Raw genomic sequence first — 19191 nt, forward strand, 5'->3', positions numbered from 1 at the left:
AACCTCGGGACCTGCAGTTTCTGCCCGTGGCTGACCACTTACACACCCACGCGGGGCCCACGGCCCTCAGGGTGGGGGCACCCTTCTGGCCCGCTCTTTGGGATCCAACCATGTCCTAGAGGGGTACAACCCTGTCCCCGAGGGTACAATCCCGTCCCAGAGGGATACAATCCTGTCCCCGTTACACTCCGGGAACAGCCCCGCTCCCGTCCCCGCACCCGCCGCGCTCCGCCACGATCCCACAATGCTCCGGGGCGCCGCCGCGGGGGCCAGCGGCGCGCGGGCCCCTTCCCTCATTCAAATGACCCACGGCGGGCGGCGGTGCGGGGGCTGTCGGGAGTTGTAGTTCCGCCTCCCCCCGGCCCCGTGCGGGTCCTGCGCCCGGCGGGACTCGCCGTCCCGGCATTCCGCGGGGCCGGGCGGGGCGGGGCGGGGCGGGAGCGCGGGCGAGGGAGGCTGAGGGGGCTCGCGCCGCGCACGGGGCCGCCGCCGCCGCCATAGTGGGAGCCGCGGGTGAGTGGCGGGGGGCGCGACCCGCACCGGGACCGGGGCGGCTCCGGCAGCGCCCGCGGGCCGGGGCACCGCGCCCGCACACCCCGCGCTCGCCCGCCGCGGGCCCGCCGCACGGCCCCGGCCCCAGCCCCGCCGCGGGGCGCTGCCGGCAGCCGCGGGCCGGGCGGGGCGGCAGCGCCGGCTGGAGCCGCCCTGACCTTCCCCGTCTTTGAGGCGCCGGCAGCGCGGTCCCGCAGGGGCGGCGGCGGCGGCGACGGCCCCGCGTGTGGGTGGGCGGGCGGCCCCGGCCCGGCTCCTCCGAGGGGAGCGAGGGGCCCCGGGGCGCGGATCGCTCCGGCGGGGCCGGGGCTGGCGGGGAGGGCCGGGCCGTGCCGTGCCTCGCCGGGCTCCGGGAGCTGCCGCCACCGCCACCCTCCGGGCCACCGGGGCTTCTCCTCGGCCTGGCGCCCGCCGGTGCCGCTGCCTTGCCTCGCTTTGGCTCGGTGTGGCGGGGAGCTGCGAGGAGGTGGTTTGTGTAGCGCGGAGGGTGTGCTCGTGCTTCCAGTGGCCTTTTTTTCTGTTTGCTTTTGGTTTTTTTGGGTTTTTTTCGGGTTTTTTTTAATGTTCTTGCTGTTTTGTGTCTTGCCAGAAGGTTGTGCGAGGACTGGAGTTGCCTGACCCGGTTGAGCCTTTGTCACATCGGAAGCGCAGGGTTTGCGCTTCCTTGGAGTAAAACTGGCCAAGTGCCTGTGCTCAGGGGTCTGCTGCACCCGCCTAGTGTTTCACTTTGAGTTGCCAGTTTCCAGTATGTTCTACAGGAGATCATTTTTTTTTTCACCCCTCTGTTGCTGTTGTCACTTTTTAAGTTTAAAAACAACCAAAACCTGCGAAGGTCTCCAGTAGCAAGGAGTGTGTGTTGCATTCAGTTAATATGGCACAGCTTTCTGAAGGCATTTAAGTCCCCAAGATGTCGTTCTAGCAATCCAAATTTAACTTCCTGTCCAAGGCAGACTCTTGTAAATGCTTCGGCTCATTTAAGTCCATAATTTCCGGTGTAATTGTATCTTTTAGAGTTGGACGCACTGTATTGCAGTTGAGCTGGAAAAAAGCCCAGGTAAATGCTTGAACAGGAATTGGTTGCAGAACTGTTGCTTGAAAGTTAAATCTGATTCCTTAATCAGCTGCCTTCTCAAGTTGGTGCTCTTTTGACTTCTTGAGGAGTTGTGTTCAGGCAATGTTTGTGTGTTGTGACTTTGAGTTTTGTTTTAGCAGCAACAGGAAAAAAAGGCATTTCACAGATCTCCACATAGAAGTAGCAAAATTACTGTGTGTGGTGAAAAGCCTCGTTTAAATGTTTTTAATTATTTTCCCATTGGGATCCTAATCATTATTTCATATCTAGAAGCTTGCGAGTTCTTTGCTAGATGATCTGAAATGCATTTTGCTTAACATTTGTGTTTGCTCAGGTCTTTTAGAAAAATGCAAATGGTAACAACTTTCTGCAGTCCTCTCTGCTGGGATTTCTTTTGTCCCTGGCAATAATAGGGTTATCTAGTTATTGAAAGCGTAGATTATGGTTTGTGTAGGAGTTGCAATATATACTAAGAGCTGTTAACAATAATTCTTTTTGGTTGCTTGAAAACTCTCAGACATTGTGGCAGTTTTTGGGGGATAATGTTTTCTTTCTGCCTTGTAAACTTGAATTCGGTTTTTGGCTCTGCTCGAAAAATACTGTGCAAAAAAAACCAAAAAAAAGGCAGATGTGCAGCATTGCTTAACAAGAAGACATTGTGTCTTCCTCTCCAGTTATGTGTAATATATGTCTGGATGTTTGAAAATCATCCTGTCTGGCTCTGTGGCTCCTGTGTTGTCAGGTTGCAGTTAGGATGAGCATCAAGCTGCAGGCACAGTGAAAGCTTTCCCAGAGTCCTCCCCGTGTGGTTTGTGTACCAGTGGCCTTATACTTGCTGATATCTCTAACCAAAAAAAAAAAATACTTCAGGCTGGCATAATTCCCACGTTAATTTGTTCTGATGAAGTTGGAATAGAGGAATAAAAAGTTTCTGATTGGCCTGGAGCTGCAGTTTGCAGAGGATTTGCCCCCATGGGTCAGTCAGCTACTGTGGAGATGATTGTGAAAATACCTGAGAGAAGCACTTCTTTCCTTCTGTCTCTGTCAGGCTGTTACCAGGAGAAGGGAGCCAGGCTTTTCACTGGGTACTCGATGGGAGAACAGGACACCAAGGGCTTAAATTGGAACAGAAGGGATTCGGGTTGGACATGAGAGCTGCCCTCTGCATGAGGGTGGTCAGCCAGTGGAACAGGTTTGTCCTGCTTTGAGCTGGAGGAGGTCCCTTACAACCTGCATTATTCGGTGATAATTTGCATAGCTTCTCCTCCTGGGTGTGTATCCTTTGCTGAAGGAGGATGATCTGTTATCAGGTGTTGGTGGAGTTGAGGAGGTGAGCTGCTTGAGGGATTAACTGGTCCTGTGATGCTGGTCCCATTGTGTTCCTAGAAAGTGCACACTGGAGACACTCCTGTCTGTGCAAGTTTTAACAGCAACAGGAAAGAGACTGAAGGAAAAATAGTCTAAAGCTGTTTGCTCCTTTAGTTTTTTTACCACAGTCCAAACACTGCTCACTCCTTAATCTGAGCAACCTAAAATACCTGCGTGGTAGTAAAATTGCAAAAGCATCAGGAACTGAAACAACTGAGAGCCTTGTCCTTATTTACTCCTGTTAATCAGTAGTGAAGGGTGCAGCAACTGATGGGCTGAACCACGTTTGTTGTGAATTCACATGTACCCCTGGACCAGCAGCACCTGATTTAAAGGCTGTGTTTGTGCTCTCTGATTCTCAAATCTTCCAGAAAACAAGCTTGAATTTAACTTGGGTGGAGTGGTGTGTAGGGCCAGCTTTAATACCCAGGGAGCATGGTTTATTTATGCTGGGATTACCTGCAAAATAAATGTAGTCATAACTGAATAATAGAAGGCAATTTTCTCTACTAGCATATTAGAATGTATTGGTTTGAGGTTTTCCCTCTTTAAATTCAGTGGGTTTTTTCTTGGAGTGCTGCAGACTAGAAGGACTTTATTGACTTTATTTGCCTGTGATGGTTGTTGATTGATTCTTTGAATACAGCCTGCTTTTTAAATGTGGCAATCCCTGGCAGACCACCTGTGTTTTATTTAGCAGTTTGTATTTTACTATTGCACACACTGCTTTTAGTTGACTTTTTCAGAAAGTGTAATATTCTCTGAGAAGTGCAGGCTTTCCATGCTCCAGTTCAGGAGGAGTTAATTTTTTTTTTAATTGATAGCAGCAAACTTACACATGCCCCGGTCTGATAATGCATTAAAGCATAACTGCTGGTTGAAGCCATTTTTTGTTCTTTCTCCTCATTGCAGGGATGTGACAGTGACCCACCTGCTCCAAGTGTCACTGGTGCTAATGTGTTTCAGACAAGGCAGTCTGTTTGTCTGTTGGCAGGTGGCTACTTTTTTTCCAAGTAAAAAAAGTGGCTTTTCCTTAAGTTAGAGCTCTGGTGTTGCCTCTTGAGCAGAAGGATGGACTTTGTGCTGCAGCCAACTGACAGAGAATCATCTGCAGGTTGTTTCATGGTTTCTTGCTCGTGAAGGAAGAGGTTTTATCCAGAGGTTTTAACCAAAGCTGTGGCAGAAATGGGTCTCTTAAGGGCTGTGTTCCCCTTAGGAGGTATGGGCAGTATTGGTGTGCTCGTGCCGATCTCTTATGCTCAGAACTGAGGCAGGAAGAGGGATGAGCGTACACAGGAACACTGAAGCTGGGACAGGCAGTGGAAAAGATGCTGTGTTTTTGGATTTTGTGGATAGAAAATCTTCTGCCCAAGGCCAGTGTAACCCTATTTTATTCAAGGTCACTCATGGCCCATGGGAATGCTCTGTCCCCTTCTAGGCCTCCTCTGTCTGATCCCCTGATGCATTTTCCTCCCTGGTGCTGCTCTTTCCTGGGTCCTGCAGCTTCACCTGGTATTGGGGCCATCTGCCACGTGCCAGAGCAGATACCTGGGGGGTGATACCTCGTAGGATGAGATCTGTAGGAATCATACAAGAGATGAGTGGAGGGGTGGAACTTACACTTGATGTGTCAGTGTGCGGCCTGGCACAGGTATTGGAAAATTTGATTTAGATGTCACTGTGCAAAAGTCCCCTGCAGAGCAGCAGTCCCGGTTCTGCAGTGTCAGCAGGTACCTGTTGAAGACAAGAGCTGCTGGGACCTGCAGCTTTCGTGCACTGTGTTGGGTTTCAGCTTCATCACTGGCTGCTGGGTGATTTTTGGGGTGGGGATAAAACTCTCTGGTATGAGCAGATTCCAAGACATTGAGTGAATAATGTGAGTTAAAGCATTGCACTCTGTGTTGGTTGCTCTGCTTTTGTGAAGAAGCTGTTAATCAAATGGGCTGTGATGTTCTTAAGTGGATGTGAGGAGGGAGGTTTGGTTTGAAGCGTTTAACTCAACATTCTTGTCTCTGTAACCAGACTTTGAATGAACCATGGGCAGATTTAGCTGGATGGCCCTGAAGCACTTCTGTGTTGTCCTCTTGTTTGACAACATCAGAACATTTGCAGTCCTCCCAGCTTTGCAACAGATCTAAAAGCCTTTTATATTACAGTTACCTCATTAAAACATGGGTGCTGATAAGTGTATCAATACAATCTTACATGGGTTGTGTCTGGTTGAAAGGGACTGGGCTTGATGACACAGATTATTCCCATCTTGTTCTTTCTTTAGGTACAACTCTAAGCTTCTTAGACCTGTAACGACAGGCAGAAAGCACGAGGCAGTGTGGAGGAAAAGGTGACAGATCAGAAGAGGAAAATAAAAAACCTTTCCAGGGAGAGAGAGTGTTCAGCAAAACCATATAGGAATGGCACAGGAAAGAGTAAGGTTGTAACAAACAAACAGAAAAAAATTAGTCAAAGATCATTAATTTCATCCACATTTTTTAGCTTGTTCTCATTTCTGACAAAATCAACATTATAACTGGTCCAGCTTATGCTGGTTTTTAATTTATTTAATAGAATTTTACCTATTAAAATACAAATAGATTTTTAGGAGCTAGCAAGCTGGCATACTAATCTTTGGATTTAGAGACCATAGTTCTACTTTCCATATTTAAAATCCAAATTCCTTCATTCCTTGCAGTCTCTAAGGCCTTCTCACAGGTTTAGGATTGAACAGGAGGCACCTGGTGCTTGAGTGAGGCTGTTGTGCCTTGAGGGACTGCATGAGGTGCAGTGCTGGTGCACAGCTTGATCCTGGGTTTGTGTGATGGCACAGTGAGCTGTTCAGGGTGAATACACATCACGTGTGTGGGGAATTTTAATTTAGCAATAGCTCACTTGCTTTAGCTTCAGGACAATAAGCTGGTGGTTTTCTTGCTGTCCACGACTTCATTTCAGTGTGACATGTTAGACTGTGGAGCATTAATGCCATCAACTAGATTTGCATTTGAGTGTTTAGGAATGATATCCGATAGTGATGTGAGTTCATGGGTTGAAGTTGGATCTTTGGTGGTCCATAAAAAGTGAATCAAAGTGATTTTCACCTGTGCTGATTGTCGGCTCCACCACAACCATCCCAAATTACACACCCCTGGGTACCCCCAGGACTAGACTGGAAACAGCAGACACCAAACCTAAATCCTAGAACCCTGAAAACATGGATTCTACCTGCTGTTATGCCACGGATCTGTTAAAAGAGATTTGCTCTTCTATAAGTCTGGCCAAATTTATGTAACCTTAAAACTTCCAGCCAAGAGGCTGAACCCATTTCAGTTCCTATTTGTATGAGTAGAGCTCAGACAGCCAAGGGCCTGAAATACAAAAAGAGCTTTCTTGTCCCACTATGCACAGAAAACTAGGCCTGGGAATATCCCATGTGAAGATCTTTGGAATGTGTGTTTTGCTTCTCTTAGGAATTTGTCCAATCTGAAACAGGTGTGTAAGGAATTGACATCTAAAGGAAGCCGAAATAACTGTCCTGTCCTGTGTCCTAAAACAGAATTTCATGCCTTTCAGACTTGGCAATGCAATTCAAACCTGCAACTCCAGGATTCCTGGTCAGGGATTACAGAGAGGGACTAGTGGCTGGCAGATCTTGATGTTGAGCAAGTGGAGTTTGCATGAAGTAAACTCACATCTTAAAATGTAACGTAGTGGGTTTTGAATGCAGGATTTTTGTGGTTTGAATTTGAGCACAATTCTTCGGTCTCTCAGAGAGAGATCAGGATAAATAAAAATGAATTTGCTTTCTTGAAAAATGCAGTGGTGTAGTAAAGCCATCATCTCTACTGATGGTGTGTGATGGTTTGTAGGCTGGGCCTGTCTAGGCTGCTGTGCATGCTGTGTGTTTAATCCCTCTAGAATAGAGGGACTCATGGTCAGAAGTGTGGGATGAAGCCTCTGAGCTTCCAGCACCTTCACTGGGAGCTGCAGATTTTCACCACTGGGAAAAACGATGCTTCCTGTCTGGAAGTTACTACAGGTTCAAACATAAACACGGAGTTTGCTTTACAAAAGTCTAGGATACAGAGGTGAGATTTGTCCTACTTATCCCAAAGAAAAATTCAGGCCAGCTGACACGATTGGTGTTTGCCAGTGCTAGCACTTGAGCCAAGTGTTACGCTTATTCCTGTGATCCTTCTGGTGATTTTGTTGTTTGTTTTTTTGGTTCACAGTCACTGGCTCTGGGTGAGGATTCAGAATGGGAGACAAGCCTATCTGGGAGCAGATTGGATCCAGCTTCATACAACATTACTACCAGCTTTTTGATGCAGACAGGACTCAGTTAGGAGCAATATATGTAAGTATCTACAGAGAGAGGGCTGGGGCTCCATCCCCATTATCTGTCTGTGTTTCTCTGGTTTGATGTGTGAGAATACAAAGGGTGGGGTAGTGGGTTTAATCCTGACTCCAGAATGTCAGTCAGTGCAATCACACTTACCCAACTTTTATTTATATTTTTTTATTTATGTTTCACTTCTCCTTTAAGCCTTGTTTGCCTTATAGGCAGTCAGACTCATAGAAACCCCTTTTTGGCTGTAGACTGGCTTGTATTGAAGAGGATTGGTGATGATCCTGTGATGAAATGCTCTGTAAAGGCAGACATTCTATCCCTAGTTTGCCATTAATTTACAGTCATGGGTTTGCTTGGATCCCTCTTGAAGTGGGATGTGGTTTAAGTCCTACCCTGTGTTTAGCAGTTCTTCCAGGTGTTTCTTGAATCTCATACTCTATTAAAATTTAAAGTCTTAAATCCAGTTTAAAAATGTATATTTTGTTAAATAAATCTAAACTTGTTTAAATTTCCTCAAAATTTATTTTCTTTTTTTTTAAAAAAATTTTTGTTTCTTATTTGGGACAAAGTAGATTCGGAATTAAAGACCATAACTAACAAACCCAGGGAACATCACCTGTTGGTTTTGGGGGAAGATTCCTCCAGAGCATGCAGAGTGCTCTGTGTGTGGAGCTGATTACTGATGGTGAGGAATGCAGCTGTTTCAGCAAGACACTCAAGTCTTACGAGTCTTCAAGTAGCATATCCTGTTTTTCTGACTGGTTTTTCATCTGCTGAATGAGTTTAAGTTCCAGCAAACTCTTCAGGATTGAGACTGTTAAACACCCTCTGACAGCCCTCCTTACACCTCAGCATTATCCAGCAGCACTGGTAGCATTTGCTGTGGGGATTGTTGTGTTCTTGCTACCTGCCAGACTGTTGCTTTATTTTGCCCAAGAAACCGTGCACAGAGCCTGGAAAGGAAAAAAAAAAGCAGCCTGTGTTCAAGCCACAGCTCTGAATGTGAAGGCTCTTAGCAGTTTGTCATGTCATTACCAAAATACATTCAGTCCTCAGAAGACTGGTGATAGGTACAGCCTAATTTTAATTCCTGGAGACATGACCTTCCACACTGTGAACTTCAGGGCCTTTTTTCAACCTTAGGGTCTTTCTGCCTTTCATGGACAGACCTGTGCACTTGTATTTGGGAGGACTGTTATGTAGATCACTGATCTGTATTGCTTTGTGGAGTTCCTAAACTATGGAGAGAGAATTGGACCACCATTTTGTGTGGCTAAAATACACCAAGGTCACAATTTGTCTAAATTTGGGGAGGTTCTGCAGAAATGGGCTTTCAATGATGAGCTTTTTGCCTTCAGGCAACCTGTGGGAGCAAACAAATTTTATAGCATACAGGAATGCAGCAGAGAGCTCTTGGATTTGGTTTGTATTCCTGTATCACTGCTGCCATCACAAGATTCAGCTTATTTTTAGTGCTGTAATCCAAGTCAGTCAAGCTTTTGTCACCTGTCCCAGGTAGGGATATGGCCAGTCACTTTTGCTGTGAGTTGTTTGAGTTAGGTGAGTTGGAATGTCACCCTTTGGGGTGCAACTCATTTAGTCAGTTTTCTTCATATATTTCTCTCTCCACATGCTTGACTTTATGTCCATAGGATTTTTTTGGGTATCCTTTGGATTTTCTTCTGAAAGCTAAACTTTGATCCAAAGGCAGGAACTTTTTTGCAGGTTAGGCTCAAGATAATGAGTTGTAGTCTATTTAGTTTCTAGCTGATTTTTTGCAAGCTTTTTTCAGTTTCTCTTGGTGGCTTCTTTCTATCTAGTTTTCAAATAGCTGGATTCTAAGGATATATCCTAAATAACCAAAGCCTCTTTCCAGGATTGCTCAAGAGTTACCTGAGCAGGTTGATGACTTACTTTCTTTCCCCCCCAGATTGATGCATCATGCCTTACGTGGGAAGGACAACAGTTCCAGGGCAAAGCAGCCATTGTTGAAAAACTCACTGTAAGTCTGCAAACCTTACTGAATGTTTTGGGAAACAGTTTTGAAGACTGTAAGATAATGGCTTTTGAAGATTTGAGTTAGTCTTGCATACCAAACTCGTGCTTCCAGCTCTGGTCTTCAAAAAATGTCGTGAATTTAATGGGGTGTTCCACTGGTGACTCTAATGGTGGAATGTTAATTGATTCCATAGTTTGCTAGGTTATTTTGTGACTGCAATTGTATTTGACATTACTGATTTATTCTTTTTTAAAAGGTCTAATGCCTAAGCTGCCTCTGATCTAGAGGAATGAAAGGTGTCTTTGCTCTTTTAAGGCATGCCAAGGAAGAAGCAATAGCAAGCCTGTTACTTGGATCTGTCTGTGATAAAGACTAGACACATAACTGCAAGGAACAACTTGTTTTCTGATACCTAAACTGCAAATAAGTTCTGTAGTGGAGAAGCTGACTTATCCTCAGTGCAGATTTGTCAGCAGTTCAGATGTGAGCAGGTATGGTTCAGGACTTTGCAACGTGCGTTTCCTCTTCAGCGAGTGAGAGGACACTGGAACTCCATGTGTGGTTTAGTTAAACTTGGAGAAGTTTTATCCTCCTGAGTAAATTCGTGCTTCTGTTATAAAACTGGGTGTACTTACCAGCTGTCATGAGAGTAGGAAGTTTGTTTCTCTTTCAAGATATGTGGAGGACATGCTTTTTAGGTCATCAGACAGTCTGCTCAGAGCATGGTATTTCAGACAGACGTACTTCACATTGAGAAGAAAAATCACTTAACTGGACACTGGTCTTGTTGCACAGCTGCTGCTCCTGTCTTATGGAATCACTCCTTTCATCCAAGGCATCTTTAACTGTGAAGACCAAGCTTTGACCTCAGGTCTGTGTTTTAGTTGCCTGTCTTGCCTTTGAGAAGGCCTCAGAAATAGCACAGCTTGCAACTGCTAGCCTGTAGGTGAGGAGATACTCAAGCTCCAGAGTTGTTTGTTTGTGTACTCAGCGTTCTTCAGACTTCTGGGCTAGCAGCCATTTAGATACCCAACCAGCTAAGCATTTGCTTGGTCACAGTGTCTGACTGCTGCCTTGGATCCAGCCCAGTGCAGATCCAGCCCCTTTCCCACCACAGCACTGCTCATCTTTACCTTCCCTCTCGGTGGTGCAAGTTGGACTTTCTGGATTTATATGCCTGCTGCAGTCTTAACTGGTGAGTGAAGACACACTGCTTTGCTTTAGGGCAGCTTTTTCTGACTTGTATTCATCTACCTAAAGTAAGGAAGAAGGGCAGTAGAGTTACTGTGTGCCCTTGCACCGCCAGGGCTCGTTACGTGGCTGTATCATCTTACTGCCACTGATGCTGCCCAGCATTCCTCTGTCAGCACTGACTGCCTGGGCTCCCTTTGCTGTTCCAGCTTCATGTGCTCACCTCCTCTGTGCTTCTGGAGCTGCTTACTCAGTTGAGCAGATCCCTGGAAGTTTGGCACTGAAATTCTTCTGCATTTCTGCAGTGCTGTGTCCCTCGGTGCCTGGCTGGTGAATCGGTGTAGGCACAAACAGGTGGCATTTTCTGTTACATCAGATTCTTTGCTGTGTGACAGCAACGCTGTGGCACATTCTCAGTCTACTGATACAGTAGGGCAGGGTTGTGAGGGCATTGCTGTGCCAGCACTGGCACACCTGTACCTTGTTACAGCATGGGAGGTGACACTTGTTCCTTCTGTCCTAACTGGTGCTGGGCTTGTTTCACTTACAGTGCTAATTATGGGCAGCCTGATTTACCATTCGAGATAATAATCCTGTAGTTCTATGAACATACTGGACCCAGGGTAATCTTGTTGCCAGGAGTGAGGTTATGCTACTCAACTTTATTCTTGCATCATTTCTCTTGCATGACTTCAAGGAGGATTCCATAGTTTTGCTAGTGAGAGCCCAGTCAAATTCTAGTGTCAGAGAATGCTAAAAGCCTTGGTTGTTGTGTGGCTTCATGCTTTTTAGACACATTTATTGTACTTTTCATGTCACAAAATCCTTCTCCACCACTTCTCTGGGCAACCTGTTCCAACCCTTTCAGTGAAGAAATTCTTTCTGATGTACAACCTGAACCTCCCCTTAAGGCTCCCCTTGTCCTATGGAGTTGGGTACTTGAAACAGGCACTGTCTTACCCAGCCTAGTCTTGGGTTCCTTGTCACAGTTTTGCAGAGCTCTTGATTGATTCAAAGGCTTTCCTTCCTCCCTGTTTGCTCTCCCCAGTCTTGCCTCTCTTGTCACACTGAAAGCTGGGTTCTGGACACAATTACATCCTTTCCCCTTCCTCCCTCTGCCCTTTAAAGGGACTCTTTTTGCAGGACTTGTTCAGCAAGAAGCTGTTGTGCTGAGGTGGGACTGGGCTTTGTCAAAGGAAGATGGTGCAATGTCCCAGGCTATGCCTGTGCAGGCTCTGTGGGCACACTGCACGTTCATTTTTGGAACGGTGACCCTGGAAAATAGTCTGCTGGTCATTCAGATGAGACTACTCTGGATGGTTTTTTGGTTGTTACTAAATGTCTCTCCCACATTACAAACCAGTTGGCCCACTCTGCACTTCCTGGTTGGTTGGGATTGTACTCCCAGCCAGGCAGAAACACTGCAAGCTTTATTAAAGGGTGTTCTTGATTAGTGAGGGCTACTCTTTACACTTCATTTGCTTCCTCAGGCCCTGATCCTTCCACAATTTGTGTTCTCTATTATCCAAGGTTGTAGTTTCTTGTAATTCTTCCTAGAGCCTGATGCTCATAGAGCCAAGACTGTGCTTCACATCCATGACAGTCTCCACTTTGGCCTTCTAGGAAGTCTTTGAGGCTCCTTCCACTAGAGGGAAATGCAGAACTTGTCAAAGTACACATTTGGCTCTGCTTCAACCTGTTTTCAAATCAGGGGAATGCAGCAAAGGCATCCAGTGCCACCTGAGGTTTGAATGACCACGTGCTGCCGTCCCATGTGGTGCCAGGGCTGTGGGCATCAGCCCCGTGCTCACCCAGAGCCCCATCCATGCTGAGCTGCCCCTCAAACATCTGGCAGTGAGGCAGCTTTTGGGAGAACAGTGCCAAAGTTGCACTGGTGTGACAGGACCCTGAGATCCCCCAGATATTTGCTGTTCACCACCAAGAATTGTCCGTGGTGGGAATGTGAATGTGGTCCAAGTGTCCACAAGGTGTGTTCCGTAACACACATAACTCCAGACATACTGGCACCTGAGCATCAAGGAAATTAAAAAGGGGAAAGGTGAATATGTGGATTTCAAGTCTGGAATGCTGGTTCTGGGTCGTCCACTTTTCCTTTCCGTTCATAGCCACTTTAAGAAAGAAGCAAATCGGAGTTCTCTGGTAAACCTCAAGTATCAGATGATAAAATCCTTTAACACTGTTCAGAGCAGAGGTTTGTGCCTTCATCATATGATCTTTTGAGCTTAGAGCTGATCTGAAGCCCTTCAAGCAGTGCAATTAGAGTAGGAAGAGGTTCCATTTACTATGTATGGTAACATTATTTCCTCTCCTGGTGCTTGAAAAACACAACTGTTACAATTGACCCAGTATAAGTGGTGCCCTCATTTGCAACAGCTCTTGTGTGCAGTACTACTATAATAGTCTTAACACTTCATAACACTGGGTTTGCTCAGTCTTTGTTTTGTAAGTTAAATAATGCAATTACTGTACATTTCCTTATTTTGATTTCTTTTCATTGCAGAGCCTCCCTTTCCAAAAAATACAACACAGCATCACAGCACAAGACCACCAGCCTACACCTGACAGCTGTATACTCAGTATGGTAGTGGGACAGCTTAAGGTAAACTCTTTCCATTACAGGCCAACAAATGCTTATGTCTTAGATTTCTGCAAGATTCTAAATCATCTGGTTTCTGTAAATATTAAAATGCTCTTGTGGGTGGGGAAGGAACACGAGTAAACTTTCATTGGGACACCATTCTTCTGCTGTTCATGACTGTCAAGAAACTGCTCATCCCTCCAGATGTCTGCAATTTGACAGTCATGTGTTCTGTCAGGCAGAGTACCATGACTTCTGCTGTGCATACAAATACCACCTGAGTTGTAGAGGCATCACTATTTCCCTTACCCTGATGCAGTAAGGTTTCAGGGCCCTCTGTTGCATTTAAAAGCATCATCACCGTGTTCTTGGACAATATATTTTAAAAGAGCTGTTTAGATTTCCTTTTCCTGTTAACTCTGAATGACACCTCCAGTGTCAAGGCACTCAAACTTCCACTGACACTGAACTATTTACTAAGCAAATGTAGGATTTATAGTTTGATTCTGCTTGCTTAGCTGTTCTCTTTGATTTGGGCTGGGCAGTTGAGAAGAGCAGTGCCCAGTGAATTGCATCCATTTTCTAAACCTAACATAGGCAGCTTTGGCTCTCATTAAAGTTGCTCCTGCTTCCCAGCTGCAAGCTGGGTTCCAGCTTTCCTGCTGCTCAGTCCCACACACACCCCCTGAGGAAAGACAGCCACATGTGACCATGGAAATCATGGAATGGCAGGACAGGTACAGGCAGACCTGCTGATCTCCTCAGCCTTGCTCCTGCTCACAACTCCGATCTGACCAAGGCTTTTTGACCCAATGGCTTGGGCCAGTCACATCTGCACCTGGTTTTGCACAGTCATGTTTTTTAAGGTTACTGCGTAATCATCAGGCAGATCACAGCTTGCAACAGTGATTGGTGTTGAATCCTGTGGCAAGATACCAAGCTTTTAAAGATTTTTTTAAAGCTACTGAGTTTTCTCATCCATTGATATAGAGGGATTGTAAATGCAGTCCAAGAGCTTTCCATAAATACCATTACTTGGAGTAGTATTTCCTAATGTACTGTTTTTATCCTCTATAAAATTTCAGCTTGCTGAAATTACTCAGAATAATTTAGGGATCGTGTGTTAGTGCATCTAGGAAAGAACATACTGGCTTAAAGTGTGCCTTTTGTCGTGATGAAACCCAACTTGTTTGTGAATTTTTAGTAGATGAGGAAACATTTTTCTGCCTTTCACGTGTATGTGTCTCAAACTTTAGCTTTAAAAATGACATCACAATCCCTGGGAATGCTGCTTCTCGCTGAACAAGTGTCCAGAAAGTCAAAGTCAGCTTAGAACCAGCCAAATTCTTCACAGCCCAGGACAATTTAATGCACGTGCTTTTAATCCTCTGCACTCATTCAAAACTTGCATTGTTTCGTGTAATGAAAGAGCATGCATAATGCTTTTAATAGAGCAACCCAAGAAAATAATAGTGCTGAAATACCTGCAACATGCCATTTATGAGTTGTGAATCCTGGCATGGTATATAAATGGATTTTCTGAGGCATTAATTGCTTGAATTGCTCGTAGTCCCAAAAGTCCAGTGAAAACATCATTCATGCTGAGAAAGTTGGGCACGTCTTGTATTTCTTGCTTAAACCGTTGGAGGGGGGGGAAATAAACCAAAGCACAAAAACTTTCACTGTGAAAACATGTTTATAAGTAAACATATGAAAGATCCTCTTTTAGTGGTTGCTGAGATAGGTATTAATATTTGGGGTTTCTTTTATCCTTTTGAAGACATGTAATAAATACACATCCACTTACTCTAATCCTTTTGGGTTTTTTTGCTGTTCATTATCTGGGGGCTGCTTGCTTGCTTCAACTAGGGGGAGTAAGGGTCGGTTTTAGCCTTTAGGAGTGAGTTCCAGTTGGTGTGACGCTGCTTTGCTGATGTTCCTCCAGAATGTCACCCCGTTCCTCCACTGTGCTTCACCTCGTAACGTATTTCTCCTGTCGCGCTCAGGCAGACGATGACCAGGTTCTAGGCTTCCACCAAACCTTTTTGTTGAAACATTTTCAAGGTGCCTGGGTGTGCACCAACGAAGTCTTCAGGCTATCCCTCCACAACGTTTAACCCTCTGCCTTCCCTGTCTTCCATGCAGTCCTCGCTGCCCTGGTTGAGTAAGGAGTGCTCTCTTCTCGCCCTTCTTCTTCTGTGCCTTGAGCTCGGCTGAGGAGCATGGCTGTGGCTTGGCCTTCTCAGAGATCTGTGGCTCTCCCCAGAGCGTGAATTTTGAAGTGATTGCTGCAGAATTAATCTGTGAATAACTAATTGTTGTGCGGTGTTTCCTAGTCTTGAAAGGAAAAGGAAATTTGCAATTAAAATCGCTGGATGTTTTTCTAATGCATGCTGAGCACTTGAGGCATTGCTTAAAGCCTGTTAAATGAGGCTTAAGGTCTGAAAGAACCTGCAATCTGAAGTAATTAGCCTTTCCTTTGAGGTGAGGGTTGTTGCAACACTGCAGTTCAATCCACAGTTGCTGGGGATGCTGGTGAAGGAGTAAAACTCTCTCTGGCCAGACAAGAGGAGGAAAGTTGTGCAGCTACATTTGAATTACAGAGCAGTCCTGCATCTAAAACTCTGACACGACCTTTGGCTCTGTGAGCTGAGGACTTTCTCTTGAGCCTCCAGGTCAGAAGGGATGGAGAAAAACTGGAAGAGGTCAAAAAGCTGCCAAGATTGTAGGTGTTGGAGAGCTTGTGGAGCTGGGAGAGGGGTTGGCTACGGGTAATCAGCCTGAAATGTGGGTGGAAAATAGTTGAATACTTCCAACAACCTGAGAGCAAACTCTTCATGGTGGTGCCAGATGATATAACAGGGGACAGTGGTTGGAAACCACAACTTAGGAGATACAGATTGGACACAAGGGAAGATTTTTCATAGTCAAAATTTTTTGGAATGGACTATAAAATATTTACCCTATCTTAAATATAGTCTAGGATTTTCCTTGTTTTTAAATTATACTGCTCTTTTTGTGCTGTGAAGACATAACATGAAACGAATAAAGAAAACAATAATATGTGACTTCATTGTGGGGATTTGCCATCTGTACCACAGCAAGTGTTTTTGGGAAAGGATTCCCTTTTTAATCCTCCTTCATGTGTCTGGTCCTGAGTTGCTTAAGAAAGGAGGAAATTTTCCTCCAGCCAAAGTACCAAGAGCTGCAGTGCTTTCACCAGAGCCTACCGAGGCTTATCAGGAATTGAGGAAACCTGCACTAAGCCAGGCTGGGGGTGGTAAAACCTACTCCTGTCAGCAATGACAAGCTCCAATTTGGTGTGAAAACCACTTCTGAAAACAACTTGTAATAAATGGCTCAGTGATCCACAGTGAAGAGACCATGGGGGGGCTGAGGGCTGAGAACCAGCAGTGAGGCTGTTCTGGGAGGTGCTACATTTGATACCTGGGAGAAGGTGCAAAAGGCACAGCCCCCGAGGTTTCAGGAGGGCACACAGGGCAGGTGTAGCAAGGATAATACTTCCCTGGAAATAATTGGCACTGCTGTTACATGTGCTAATGAAGTAGATGGACTGGGCTAATCCGGCCTAATTGCTTGGTTACTCATGCTCAAGGAGGTGTGTGCTGAGCAGCCAGGCTGCCCTGCTCCTCTGTTGCCACTTGTCTTGCTTGAAGGATTTTTCTTTCATTCATTCATTTATTCATCTACTGAACACTGCCTTGCTCGTATTTCTGGCCTTACTTGTCACCTTCTTAACCTCTGGCTGCACCAGTTTCCTTTGTGGCTTTATAGTAATTTATTTGCCTTGCCCAGCTGATGCCCGTGCTGATTACATTTTTGCAAGCTACAGAGTTGTACTCAATTTACTTCCTTCAGTGGGGAACTGTCTGGTAGCTGGATCATTTTTCTTGCCCTTTTCTGACATTTTAATTTTAATTTTTTTTAAAGATAAGAAATGCATGCAGGGTTTGATATGTGGGTGTTGGTTCTCTGTTCCTTCCCTAATAAATGCTAACCCTGTGCTTACTTTGATTGCTTTTAGGTGCTCAGCTGGTTTAATAAATAAATAAATATCCATCATTATTTCAGTGTCACTTTCCTGAGGGGTGAATCTAGATCCCTTTTTGATTTTCCTCTGTGAATTAGCATACACTCACTGAAACTGCACTTCATCTATGCCATTTAATTTCCTGGGCAGTTGTCACTGAAATCCTTGCAGTGGATTTTTGGATCTCAATACTTCTTTTCCATGCACTCGATCCCACCACTGCTCTGGCAGACTTGCTGTTCTATGATACAACTCTTGTCCTTTGCAAGTTGCCCCTCAAAGCTGACTTGTTTCACAGTCCATTTATCACTTAAGTCAATATTACTTCTTTTTTAGTAACATGTCCTTTTTATTTTGTAGTTTGCTTTGCTCTTCACATTTTCTCTTGCTGTTCTTAGTGAATAGTAGAGCACTGCCAATGAACGTTCAGGCTTTGACAGCCTGTTCCGTGTGCTGCTCTGGCTGCTGCTTGTCAAGGCTCTTTTTTATGCATTTCCCCCCTTTTCTGAGGGTGAACAGTCATGTGTTGAAAGAATAAAGCTTAAAATCCTCCCAAAATTGCTGAATTGAACACACTGCAGCCCCTACCAGAAGATTGTTTTGCAGCTTGGTCCTGTGCACTGCTCAGATTAAATCCCGTGGTGTGATTTCCAGCTGACTGATTCGGGAATCATTTGTGTTATTTTGAGTGTTTAATTCCTGCATGGTTGCCTCTGAGAACACAAGTAAATAAACACTAGGTGGGAGAACTGATCTCCCTCTAATACTATTTTCTACTTTTGTAGTAATACTGTAAATGAGCAGGGACTACACTGGAGTGCCCAGGCATATTGTCAGAGGCAGGAGGGGAGGCACTGCTGCAGAGATTCCCTGTGCTTAGAACACATCCTGGCAGCTCTGGCAAATGTTTTGCTCCCTTCCAGCTGTTCCTGGACAGCAGAAGTGGGAAGTACTACGTTGCTGGCCAGCTGTACCTGCTCTGGGAAGGCTTTCAAAGCCCCAGAGCATTATCTGGATCATTCAGGCAATGCTGTTGATACCAAACTCCCTTCTGGCATCAACCCAAAGTGCAGCTGATACAAACTGAGCCACTTTGTTTTAAGCTTGGTTCCTTATGGAATATGTGATTTACCACTGAGGGAGGCACGTTCTGTCAGTGTGGTGAAGCTCCAGAGTGACAATGTGTGTAAGTCTTCCAGGAAACCCCAAATTTGGGTGTTGATGTAGGATTTCTGTGTCACTGGGTGCTGGGTGTTTGCAAAGCCCCTGGGAACAGACCCTGGTGTTATCAGTGTCTCCTGAGGTTCCACACACCTTACAGCATGTGCTGTCACTTAATGTCAGCTTTAAGTCATCTTACCATGAGTTTTTGGAATAAATTTCTCGAAAAAAGAGTGGTTTGACCTTTTCTTTTTTTTTTTTTTCTCCTTCTCTCTTTCCACAGGCTGATGAAGATCCTATCATGGGGTTCCACCAGATATTTCTATTAAAGAACATCAACGATGCCTGGGTTTGCACCAATGACATGTTCAGGCTAGCATTGCACAACTTCGGCTGAGCTGCCCAGCCCGAGGCTCCCGTGCTTTTTTTTTTTTGTTTTTGTTTTCCTCCTCTCCTCCTAACTGGTATTATTCACACTCACGGAACATTCCAAATATCATACACAAACCTGCAGCACTGCAGAGCGTGAGCAAGCAAGACTTGTGACCTGCCCTTCTGCTGAGTTTACATTGTCACTAGATGAGTTTCTTGTGCATGATGTTTGGAAGTTAGACTTAGCTGCATTTGATAAAAGAGAAATTTTGTGTTGTACCAGCATGCCTCGGAAAGAACTTATAATGCAAAAAGGTTGTTGTTTATGTACTGACAAGACGCTCTTATATAACCCAAAGAAATGAAAGAACAGCAGCCTGTACAGCCCAGTTATTGATTTGTTCAGATGTTTCGATGCTACGTTACACAATAAAACAGAGATTTTCTTAAAAGTTTAAATTGTTTTAATGAGTTGGCTATGGGG

At 45.2% G+C, this 19191-nt stretch overlaps 1 protein-coding gene across 3 annotated transcripts; it reads left to right on the top strand.

Moving 5' to 3' along the window:
• Window positions 1-400: 400 nt before the first annotated feature.
• Window positions 401-19166, top strand: NUTF2 (nuclear transport factor 2). 3 transcript variants are annotated; one of them, XM_050311341.1, is made up of 5 exons: window positions 401-513; window positions 7216-7340; window positions 9265-9336; window positions 13046-13144; window positions 18619-19166. In XM_050311341.1, exons 2-5 carry the CDS (start codon window positions 7242-7244, stop codon window positions 18730-18732), a joined length of 384 nt encoding a protein of 127 aa, XP_050167298.1. In that variant the 5' UTR covers window positions 401-513; window positions 7216-7241; the 3' UTR covers window positions 18733-19166. The 3 variants fall into 3 exon arrangements, with proteins under 3 accessions (XP_050167298.1, XP_050167299.1, XP_050167300.1); XM_050311342.1 differs by lacking the exon at window positions 401-513 and adding an exon at window positions 5016-5423; XM_050311343.1 differs by lacking the exon at window positions 401-513 and adding an exon at window positions 7053-7071.
• Window positions 19167-19191: the final 25 nt, after the last annotated feature.

Source organism: Myiozetetes cayanensis, unplaced genomic scaffold, assembly GCF_022539395.1.
Source record: "Myiozetetes cayanensis isolate MyiCay16 unplaced genomic scaffold, myiCay2020 scf16, whole genome shotgun sequence".
NCBI lineage: Eukaryota > Metazoa > Chordata > Aves > Passeriformes > Tyrannidae > Myiozetetes > Myiozetetes cayanensis.